We start from the raw sequence: 12,017 nt of genomic DNA, 5'->3' as shown, positions 1-12,017 counted from the left end.
TTTTCCTCCTTTTCCTCCTTTTCTCTTCTCTCTCCGCATCCCACCGACCATAGCAACACCGAGCAACCACCGTCACGAGCCGCCCATTCTCAAGGTTTTTTTTTTTTTAGATCTTGTAATTTAGGTATGTAATTGTAATAATATTAGTTTATAAAATTATAAATAAAATTGTATATTAATTTATTTCTTTAAATTTTCGTTTGTTAATTATCGTTTTTGTTAATTTTTTTATTGAAATTCTGATTAATATGTAGATCTGGTTTTTTTTTTGTTTTTTGTGTGGTAAAATTTTATAATGTTGTATTAATTTTCGTATTTTTGGGGTTAATTTTCGGTTTTTTGGGGTTAATTTCGGTTTTTCACCGAATTTTTGGAATGGTGGTGGTGTGTGGTGGTTTCGGTGGTGGTGGGGTAGGGGTATGGGTGGGTAAGGCCGTAGGGGGACAGGGGTGGGCTGGTGGGTAAGGGGGCAAGGGGGTGGTGGCTGGGGTGGGCTAGGTTTTTTTTTTTTTTTTAAGTTATTTCCGACGGAAATTCCGTCGGAAGTTTCCGGCGGATTCGTAGTCCGTCAGAATTTTCCGACGGACTTTTCGGTGACCGAAATTCCTCTTCCGACGACAAAAGTTCGTCGGAAATTCCGTCGGAACAGTGTTTTCCGACGGAATTCCGACGGAAAAGGCCGTTTTTCCTACAAATATTTTTCCGACAACCCGTTCCGACGGAATTTCCGTCGGAAACGGCCTTTTCCGACGGAATTCAGGGTGTTTCCGACGGAATTTTACCGTCGGAAATGGCCTGTTTTCTAGTAGTGACTCTAGGATGGAAATCGACTACCAATTGAACCCCTATCGGCCCAACGGACCAGCACCCCCATTGTCATTTCCATCCGCACTATATCAACAAGTCGGGAGAGTATCAGACTCGTAATCAGGAAACAAGCTCGTGTGAAAGATATTTACGTCAAATGGGGGATGAAGCACAACGCGGATGAGCAAAGAGTTAGGCTGTGGTACAATGGAGAAGACTTGAATGACAAGAAATAAGTGGCAGAGGAGGGAATTGTTGATGGAGGTGTTGTCTAGGCTCACATTGAACCTAGAGGGTTTAAAAGGTGTGACCACATCAGGTTCAATGAAGCTTATTACAACTTAGCAAGGCAGGGGTGAGTAGCAGCAAAGAGTACAGGATAGGGTTGAGTAGCAGCAAAGAGTAGCAAAAAAAGGAGAATTGATGAAGTCCTCAGAAGGAATTATATAGTAATGTAGGAATTATGAAGTATTGTAGCAATTATGCTAGCATCTAAGTGGTAATATAGGATTTATGCAAGAATTATGAAGTATTGTAGCTAGAATGCAGTAATCTTTTGCTAGAAAGCAGGTATCATAGCTAGAATGCTAGTGTTGTATTGTTTTAGGGTTGTAGGGTTTGTAGGAGCAGCTAGAATCCGGTACAATAATCATGCTAATTTGCAACAATTGAAGCTGATCTATCCATATATAAATAAAGATTGAAGCATGTTATTTGCCTCATTAATTGTTTACGTACAAAACTGATTACTAATAGTTAACACAAATATAATTAACATTTTACTTCTCCAACAAAACATATTATCCATTATGCACAAAAAAAAAAAAAAAAAAAAAAAAAAAACTATCCCTTTTGCACACAAAACCTTCCCATTTGGCAAAAACAAAATATGGGAATCATGTCCAATAATAAACAAGGTAGAGTGAAAGTTACAAAACCAGAGGCTTCAGTAACTCCAGGACATCTTCCCTAGCTTCATTAAATTCCGAAAGGACATATTCGCATAGAATCCAAGATCTCTCTAACAATAGATCTTCGACCTGTAATGAAATAAGCATTTCAAGATCACCAACATAATTGAGTTAACAACCACAAAATATTACACAAATTGAGTGTGAATTTAGTTACTGGTGGCATACGTTTCATGAATTTATCTACGTTACATTTGATTGCTATAATCATGTAACCCCACAACTATGTCTAAAACAACAAGAAATACATAGTTTCCAATAATGCATTGCCTTGCCTAAAAAACATAACCAAAGAGTAGTTCAGAAACTAAATAAAGGGTCAGTTACATGTCTCCCTGTTGCGCCATTTCAAGGGACGTCCTACGCCAATTGACAACGGTGTTAGTTGGCTAAGTAGGATCCATGCTCTGGAATGCAACATCCATTGCAGTTGCCTGCATTGTGACAAATTACACATACAATCATTAATAACACCCTTTCAAATTGAAGTGAAATGCCAAGTACAAAATGAGTTTCAGCTCCTTTATTTACCAATTGAGAAATCTCGACACTCCTGCTGTCACAAGCATCCTTTGTTTCGATTGAGTCAATGACAATAACCTCCTCCCTGTTCATCGAAAAAGCGGCACACCACCGGTGCCCATCACGAAGTACTGGGATAAATACCTTTAATACAAAACAGACACAAAAGGAATCAAGTTCGGATTGAAATAGCCCTAGGAAAATATCAAAAGCAACGCGATATGTAATCCTTTTGATTTATACCACATTAACTCTATAGGGATCGTTTCCTTCAATCTTTTACAGTAAGCCCTAACATTGGTCTCAATCGCATCCATCCATCCATTACAGCTGAGGATCATCATCTGTGTAACATAAGCACCATTCCATAAGCAACTAAATATAACAATTGAGGGATTTATCATAAGCATCATCCTTGCATACAAAAGTAGCTTACTCCAAATGTGGGATCTAGCATGAACCACATACTCTTACCAACAAACTGCCTCTCCCATTACTTCTCATAGATTTTATGTAAAGTTTGCTAGTAGTTAAAATATTTTGCCACTAGTACTTTTTAGAAATTGAATTCTTAAAACTTGGGTTTGGGATAAGATCAGATTATCTGTTCACAAACCTGTCCCCTACAACCTACAACCAACTCGCATAAATTCAGCTTGACATAATCACCATCAAACCTGAGCATAACAGGTTCATTCCTAACCACAAAAAAGCAGAGACTATCACAAAAACAACATAATATGTGCAGCAAAATCATATATGTGTGAAGTTTAGGTAGTACAAACTCACTCTGATTCCTTAAGTATTCCCGACAAATTATCCATACCATACTGGAGCAATGGTTCTCTAAACTTACGAATGTACTTTGGCCTCCATATTTTTACATAGTCAAGTGGCAACATCGGTACCCCATTCTTCTTCCTCTGTTTCCTACTTTGCTCGGTTTTTCTCTTAAGCGCTTCTTTCTGTGCAGCGGTCCTCTGATGTGTTGGGGTCACCGGTTCGTCTTTAGAGTCTTAGGTCACCACCAGCACATCCTCAGCAACAGTATCAACAAGATGTGGCTGCATTTCCACTCTGCCTTGCACCTGCTTCTCCACTCTCCTCTACTTTCTCCTCTCCATTTCCGGTTTCTTGTACCTTATCCTCTCCAAATCCCACCTCCTCAACCTTGTCCTGATGTGGCACATTTGCCGATCGATTTACATCCTAATTTTCCTCCTGCTGTACATGTGTCACATCTACATTCCCCATTTCATTTCCAGACCCTGCATTTTCTTTGTACTCATGCCCAACCTTATCCTCTCCATTTCCCACCTCTTCTACCATGTCCTCATGTGGCACATTTGCTGCATTTTCCCTCTCATGTACACATGCCGCTTCTCCATTCTCATCTGCATTCCCCAAATCACCTCCAGACCCTCCATTTTTTTTGTCATCTATCCCAGCATTTTTCAAGTCCTTTCTCCTCTACCCTCTCCACTCCCTTCTCCTCTTCATTCATTTTATCTTGACCCTCACTTAGTTGTGCCTCAGCACCTCCAATTTCTTGAGTCTTCTCCTCTCTCCTCTCCTCTCCCTTCTCCTCTCTCCTCTCGTCTCCCTTCTCCTCTCCATTAATTTTTCCCTGCCCCTGAATTTGTTGTGACTCATGTGGAATTCCTTCAACATTGTCCTCTCTACCAATGTTATCAGGACCTTCTAACTATTTATCAAACTTTTCCCTTGGTACACTGCATCAAAACTGTTGAATGTACAAAACTATCATATTCATTGGCCAAATTATACTTGTACCCAGTGTATTTACCACCACCAATCTCAATGGTCAGTGGTTCCTCACTAACAAAATACCTTGTATTTTGTAAGTTTGCATTAACATTCCACACTAATGTATCAAGATGGACATCAGCATTTGAGTTAACCTCTTCCTTAGCATTTGAGTTAACCTCTTCCTCCTTATCACTTTCAACTACAACATGGAGCTAGTCACCATGAAAAACTTTTTCATTGAACTCCTTCACTACATCCCCCTTATTAACCTCCTGTTCAACTTCCACACTGTCTTCCTTAAATCTTCAAAACCATTCACATCATGTTCATTATCATAACCCTCTTCATTAACTTCAGGCTCCTCTTGAACACCTAATCCCTCACCCCTCTTCTTGCCTGGGAAGCATTATCAGTCCCTACATAAAATCAGTATAACTTGTTAGTATTTTACCAATTACTTTATTGTAGATTAAATTAGGATACTACCTACCTTTACCTTGTCGAACCTTTTTCTTCATAACACACATCCCATCCGACATTGCCTGTCTTCTCCGCTTAACATTGTGGTTACCCTCTTTCAGTTGTGGATCATGTTGACTCCCCTCTCCAACATCTATCGGCCGACCAAACGCCCGATCAGACGTTGCCTTTATTCTCCTCTTAATATTTCGGGTCATTCTCTCCAAATCAACTTCATCTACATCCACTGGGTCATTTTCCTCTATAACGTCCTCGTCCAGAACATTGTTCAAATTAAAGCATTCAGCACCTAAGTGATGGAAATAACATTGATTCTAGTCACATGTTAATCCACCAACTACATACAAACAGGTATATTTACAACACAACACTTACATTTTCACAATCCTTTTTCCTCCTACCAGGCAACAAATCTATAGCTTTAAATGGGTGCCAATGCCCATACATCACGCCATCCAAACACTACAGTACATTTAATAATTAAATAATATAAGTTTAAATAGTGCCATAAATAACAACAAACATATTTAAAATTCCCTTAACACTCACCCCACGTTTTCCAAAATCACCAGAATCAAGCTGATCATTAGATTTTGCCTTGTTCATCTCCTGCCTAGACCATACTTTAATCCTAGAAAAATCCCCCCACTTGAGAGGAATGCGATGAAGGCGGTCCAAATAAAACACTTGTAAATTTAAGATACAAATAACATATTCAACTATACAGGTTATAGTATAATTCACTGCATTTATACTCATACGTACCGCCAAAAACAAAGTACATCCACCACTACTCGTTGTGTTAACATCCCTTGTAATCCTCACATTAGAATAGAACCTTTTACTAAACTGCTCTAATTCTTTCATTAGCTCATCTAGAACAAACTCACACCAATTATACTCCAATGCATTGTCTTCCACTACAACACTAAGCAACTTCTTCCTCAAATAATGGCATGTTGATGAACAAAGTGCATCCAACACATACATCAAAAACACCTTATTAAACTCACTTTTATCGACGCAAGGAGCCTCCAATTAATAAACCATAGTCTTCCTAGTAATGCCTCTTGTCCCACATCTTGTAGTTGTACTATAGGTATCATGTAGTCTTTCCACCAACTCCTTGTCCACTGCCTTGGTAGGTACAGCTCTTGGACCATAGGGAAGACCCAACACACCTGAACTCCGTCCAACGGAAATGATTTCCCATCAACAGTCAACAACCTTCTTGTACTCACATCAACTCTAGCACAAAGTCACAACGTCAATGTTCGTCGCAGCCCAACACAATAAAACAAGGACCCAAACCCCATTTCTTTAACTATACGCTTCTTTGTGTCGTCGAAGCTATCTAAAATCCTACCTATTGTCTCCACGAGGCAGTTAACATTCATTGCCTGCAAATTAAAATTAAATAACCACAAGGATTAACTGTAACTAACAGTTGTGATATCATTATAAAATATTGCTATACCAAAACCAAAGCTAACGGATGTGATTTTCATCTTGTTATACCTTCTTCTCCCGAACCAATACGCTCTTAACCGAAACAATAACTATCCCTGCCTCTTTCACCATGCCTCCTGTAGTTTTGGTATTATCCTGCACAAACATAAACACCACACTCACATAATTTTCCACTTAAAACTAATCTCAAATCATATGCACAATAAACAACTCACCACATAAACCTTGGGATCAAATTTACGTTTCCATAACTTCGCTTTGCGTTCGGCCTTTTTCACTTGCATTAACCAACATTATCAACTTTAGACATACACTTATTAACTCTGTTACCACTGTTATTACCTAAAACTCAATTTACACTTTTATGACCTCATCACCACTATTGTAACAAAGAGTAACATTTGCACTACACACAGCACTATATGATTCTACTTCCCTTTCCGATTCAACTTCAGGTTCATACACAAAATCCAATTCTGACATTGTTCTAGAGGAAGAATCAGAGGTTCTTAGAGAAATTGAATCACCAAATTCATAGAATATATCGATGACTAATTTATGTCTTCCCCCAACTCCTTTAACTTTACCACCACTCACACCAGCTTTCCCTTTGCCTCCTTTAACTTCAACACCACTCAAACCACCACCACTCACACCAGCTTTCCCTTTTCCACCTTTACCTTTACCACCACTAACATTTCTGTCATTTCCATTACCTGAACATCAATAATTAATCGTACTAAGCAATCTAATCAACCAGAATTCAAAAAATATAACAATCATTCAATTAATTCATCAACAAGAATTCAACAAGCTTTCAATAAATTTAACCTATTCTTACTTCAACAAATTTCATAACTATTAACACATCTCTACAAGCATTCAATGAATCATATTCTTCTTCACAAGCTCTTCAACTAATCAACATTACCTAAATTAGTACTAAACAAATACACTTATGACTCTTCAACTAATCAACATTCAACTGTTTAACTACATGCAATCACGTATTTAACTAAACAAATAAACTTTTGTGATATTAAATTATGCTTTCAATTCATCGAATTCATACAATTCGTTCACGGACTCCACTAAAAACGCAGTTCCAAAAAACCCAAGTTCGAAAATCGTTCTACTAATTATCCTAATTATATATCAAAACTACAACCCCAATTACCCAATTACATTATCATACAACTACACTGAAAACCCTAATTACGAAAAATTTGAAAGCTTCAACCACAATTGTTATCGCAAATTTGAAAAACCCTAATTACGGAAATTTTAAAATTTGAACTGACCTCTGCCCTTCATTGTAATGACAAGTCTATCTTGCTACACCCTGGTAATTCTCGTCGACGACACTGAAGAAGATGGCAGTTCGATGGAGGATGACTTTGCTCTTGCTCTTGCTCTTGCTCGACACGAAGTGGGAAAACGACAAGATGGAAGAAGGTGAAACGGGGAGTTCCAATTCAAATGGGTAGCTTTGCTTTTTATATGTGTATTAAGATACGTATATAGTATTTACATACACTTACTTAAATGCAAAATACCAATCTTGCCCCTGTGCAGGGCATAGCACCGTGTAGGGCTGAGACTTACTCTACTACCAGCTCAAAGTCTAACGCTGTAATTTTGAATCACATACGTAGTGTTACTGTGTTAGTGCAATTACCCATTAATAGTTTGATACTAGACCTCGCAATTTTGACCTAACCCGTGACTTGAAACTTAACTCAAAAATTGAAAGGAATGGTGTCCTTCCAACACGTGTATTATTCAGATAGAGGGTTCAGAATTATTAAAAAGCTAATTCTTTAGTAAGGTCAAGTGATCGGAATGCCTAGGTGCAGGTTGCTTCCGATCAGTAATATTAACGTACAAGTAATATTACAGCTTAATCTTGACTGAACCCTTCGGGTAGAACCTAATCGAACAATCGATCCGAGATGACGAATCAATCCGAAGGATTTGATGAGTCGTCAGAGTTTTACAACAAAGACGTCGGATATCGAGTTTAGAGCGTCAAGACCGAGCGTTGCAAGTCGAGGGGTAGCCTCACATTGGCCTAGCCATGTGGGTGCTAGGTTAGGCAAGACCCCTCGCAATGCTAGTCGCAAAGCCTAGCATGCTAGGCGTGCTAGGGCCATGCATGCTAGCTAGCCATCGCAAGCTTCGCAGCCTTGCGTGCTAGCATGCCATGCACCCAGCCATCGCAAGGCTAAGCCTAGCTAGCATGCTAGATTCTAGTACAAAGCATGGCCTAGCACTACTCGCAAGCATCGCAGCCACGCACCATGCGTGCTAGCCTCGGATAGCAGTAGCATCGCACAGCACCACGCACCAGCCAGCAGCGTGCTAGGCATGTTGGGCTGTGCGTGTGTGTGCGTGTGCCTCGCATAGCAGTGCCCAGCACAACGCACCAAGCAGCAGCTAAGAATTGCGTGCTAGCTGGCCTTGTGCTGGTTGGCTGCGCATGCATGCGCGCTGTGTGCGTGTGTGCTGGTTGGCTGGCCAAGCTGCCCAGCCTTGGTCCTAGGCACCAGCTGGCAGCCTTGGCAGCCAGCCACTTGGAGGGAAGGGTCGGTTTTGCTTGTGGGGACTAAGGGTTAGAGCTTTGCCTTGAGGAGCAAGGCTATGGTCCCCCCCCCCCTTGAAAATGGTCCTCACCTAATCTCTCATCCTCCTTGTGCCACTTGTAACTTATTGATTGAATTGCAATTTTATTTTTGTTTTGATTAAAATAAAATGGGAAAATTGAAAATCTCCCACATTGATTGTGAATGGGAAATCAAGGTTCATTTCCCTATGAATACCAAGGTTTTGGGATTTGGGAAGAACACTTGAGTGGAACTAAAGGGCATCTCCTTAGAAAAGTGAGAAAACCTTAAGTTCGTAAAACTCTAGTTTTTATTGGTCGGGTCCCAACTAACCTTCGGGACTTGGACCGTTCGGGTCGGGTTCGTGGGTACAAGCCATCGGAGACCTTAGCATTTGTGGGGTTCAAGTTTTGAAGTAAGAGCTCGGGTTCGAGCGAACCACGCGCCAAGGGTAAGAATGTCTTTTCCTTCTCTCTCTTAATTGTTGTTTAATTTGTGATTAGTGTGCGGGTCATAGGCGGGTTTCTCTTCCGCGTAGAGTCGGACTCTACGAAATTCAACAGCGGTATCGGAGCTGAGCTCACTTTAATTATTGTGACTAATAAATAATTAAGGTGATTTAAAATGGATTTAAATTTCTTGTTGTGCTTTCTAATTGAATTAGAAGCACGTTTTAATTTGTTTTAATCTCAATTTTTTTTAAATTTTGGCTGACGAACACAGATTTCGACTCAAAAATAGTGATTTTTGGGTGGAATCGATGTTCTAAATCGTTTCAAATTCTTTTAGGGTTGTCCAAAGCCAAAATCTACCCAAAAATATGTTTTTTGAGGGTTTTTTCGTTTTTGACGAAAATTTTTAAATCTTTTAACCTTGATTAATTATTGCATGTTGAAGGTAGATTAAATGTATGGTTGCATCCCTAATCTACTACAATTATAAACCTCATTAAGCATGTTTATGAAGTCATAATTGGTGCTTAATTTGGTGTGTTCATTTTTCACATAAACTTGAATTTTTCACATTGTTGCAAATAAATTGCTTCAAGTGTGAATGTTTATGGTGAACTTGCAATTTTGAAGCCCCTAAAAATTTCAAAGATCCAATGTTTAATTGTTTATTTGGTTAGAACTTTGATTGCTAAATTCCATGTTGAGCTAATTTTGGATTTAATCATTTTTGTGTTGATTAAAGTCCTTAAAGTTCAAAACTTGTGATTGAATTTTGATAAATCTTCATATTGGAAGATGTAGTTTTTCAATTTTACACAAGTTATTGTTGGGAAATTTTTCATTGGATGAAAGGGTTTAATTTTTCCAACCCCTTTAATTTTGTTAAATCTCATTATTAATTTACATTTGATTAAATTAATTATGAGTGTAACCCTTCAATTTTTGTAGCAAAAAGAAAAGACCTAAATTGTTTGAAGAATGGTTCTTAAATAATTTAGGCTTGTGCACCATTAAAAATTGAATTTAATTAAGTTGGACTTGTTTTAATTTCATTTTTGCCCTAAATTGATTCTAAAATAAATTTAGAATTAATTTTATGTCACACATATAACGGGATTAAAATCCCGAGAAAAAGCACGCAAATCGAGGCAAAACACCCAAGCGCCACCAAGGCTAGCCCAGCTGCTCACGCGACCCACGTGTGGCTGCCTTAGGTGCGCACAAGGGTGCTCCACCTCAAATTGATGTTGCTGTTGTGTGGCTAGGCTCATGTGCGGTGCTATGTGCGTGGTGCGTGGTGGATGGCTGCTGGCCATGCTTGTGCGTGTTGTTTGGCAGCGAGGCAGCAAGCCCCAGCAAGCCAGCCACTCGCCTGCCAGCGCTAGCAAGCAGCCAGCATGCGCAGCAAGCTACTAGTGCCAGCAAGCGTGGCATGTGTTGCTAGACATGCATGTCGGCACCCAGCACAGGCAGCCGCATCTCCCAAGTGCTGCTAGGCAGCCATGGTGCACATCCCACGATTTTTGGGTGGGTCGATTTCTTGCTTGAATTGGGCTATCGGTTTTTGCAAAATTTTTCCTTTTTAATTTTATTTAATTATTTTAACGAGGCTAGGCCTCGGTTTTTCCGGCCTTTACAAAATTTTAATTTTTGACAAAATTTGGGTTTAACCGACCTAATTAATTGGATTAATTAAGTTGGTTGCGGAATTTAGTGGGAGCTTCGTTAATTGCATGAACTAATTGCGTCTTAATCACATAAAAAGTTAAACAACTTTGAGTAGTTTTAATTAGGCGCGTTAATTGGATTAATCACCTAAGTTAGTTACTTGTTCGCACGCGTTATGCATTGTTACTTGTTTTTTGTTGTAAAATGCATGGGTCATTCACATATAGTGAATGGATGAATGGAAGATATATTGTTTCACAAGTTTCGTGAAAATGGCAACTAGTGGGGCCCGATTAGGATAGTAAATACGGATTACGATCCGTTATGTATTTTTGTAAATCTAAATACGGTCTGCGTACTGTTGCGTATTTTTGTACCTTAATATTTAGATTAATCCTAGTCGTAGTAGCTAGTAATTTTATTTTGGCGAAGATGTCTCAAGACGGCGTTTTTATAAAGACGGGGCAAGATGTAGACTCTTAAAGATTTGAAGATTTCAAGGGGTCACGCTAGTTGCCAAATGCATCTTATTTCATGTTTTCTATATATAATTGTTCTTATATATGTGAATGATATGTTAGGTGCATGTTTAGGATTTTAAATGTTGCGATAATTAATGGAGTTCACTTAAATCAACCAACATAGAAACCCTAGGTCCCTAAAATATTGAGCTAAAATATGCCATTCCAAGAACAACACTTACCGGACTAATGCGTATATGTGATGGGCTACGCCAAAGAGAGGCATCACTACATCCCTAGGAATGTAAGGTATACTAGGTATACAAGTTGTCTTGATTAAGCTCAACGATATCGATAAGGAGTCCTTAGATGTCGTGGCAATGGAGATAAAATGTCAAGGAAGCATTAGATGCGACGTTTTATCGAACCAAGAGTAGCTTGGAGCTATTAGCAATTGGATTGCTTACCCTAAAATATTAAGTGTTAAGACAAGCCAAAGCATGCTTAATCACTTTTTGATTTTTGGGATCTTGGAATCATTTTATTCTCGCCTAAAAGGGACTAATGTTAATGCGTGGATAGAATGCTCAATGAGATTAAAAATTTGCATGAACGCTTTAAATTTAAAACTTATTGGTTTATGAATGGTTTTTCATTTCAAATTCTTTCAATTGTAGAAAAATGTCTGCAAGTAACTCAAACAACTCTATGTGCTCGGAACTCCCCGACAAGTTGGCTTTCAGCCTTAACTTGGTCAACTTCAAGGAATGGGAGGAGGAACTCAGGAAAAACTCTTCGGAATTGTTGCTTGGA

At 39.0% G+C, this 12,017-nt stretch overlaps 1 protein-coding gene across 9 annotated transcripts; it reads right to left on the bottom strand.

Moving 5' to 3' along the window:
• Positions 1–905: 905 nt before the first annotated feature.
• On the bottom strand, positions 906–7,512 carry LOC110734757. Of its 9 annotated transcripts, none has more exons than XR_002513908.1 (11): positions 7,322–7,510; positions 6,236–6,736; positions 6,069–6,155; positions 5,316–5,950; positions 4,561–5,198; positions 3,090–4,486; positions 2,917–2,998; positions 2,544–2,644; positions 2,310–2,444; positions 2,106–2,212; positions 912–1,847 (listed from the first exon to the last, which is right to left on the bottom strand). XR_002513908.1 is itself a non-coding variant. In XM_021914904.1 (3 exons), exons 1-3 carry the CDS (start codon positions 7,332–7,334, stop codon positions 4,443–4,445), a joined length of 330 nt encoding a protein of 109 aa, XP_021770596.1. In that variant the 5' UTR covers positions 7,335–7,512; the 3' UTR covers positions 3,869–4,442. The 9 variants fall into 9 exon arrangements, 2 of the variants coding, with proteins under 2 accessions (XP_021770596.1, XP_021770595.1); XR_002513911.1 differs by having other exon boundaries at positions 913–1,847; positions 4,561–4,839; positions 5,564–5,950; positions 7,322–7,509; XR_002513907.1 differs by having other exon boundaries at positions 4,561–5,950.
• Positions 7,513–12,017: the final 4,505 nt, after the last annotated feature.

The sequence above is a fragment of the Chenopodium quinoa genome, unplaced genomic scaffold (genome assembly GCF_001683475.1).
Source record: "Chenopodium quinoa cultivar QQ74 unplaced genomic scaffold, ASM168347v1, whole genome shotgun sequence".
Lineage (NCBI taxonomy): Eukaryota > Viridiplantae > Streptophyta > Magnoliopsida > Caryophyllales > Amaranthaceae > Chenopodium > Chenopodium quinoa.
The sequence above is the reverse complement of the archived record's forward strand: the minus strand, read 5'-3'. Positions and strand labels throughout refer to the sequence as shown.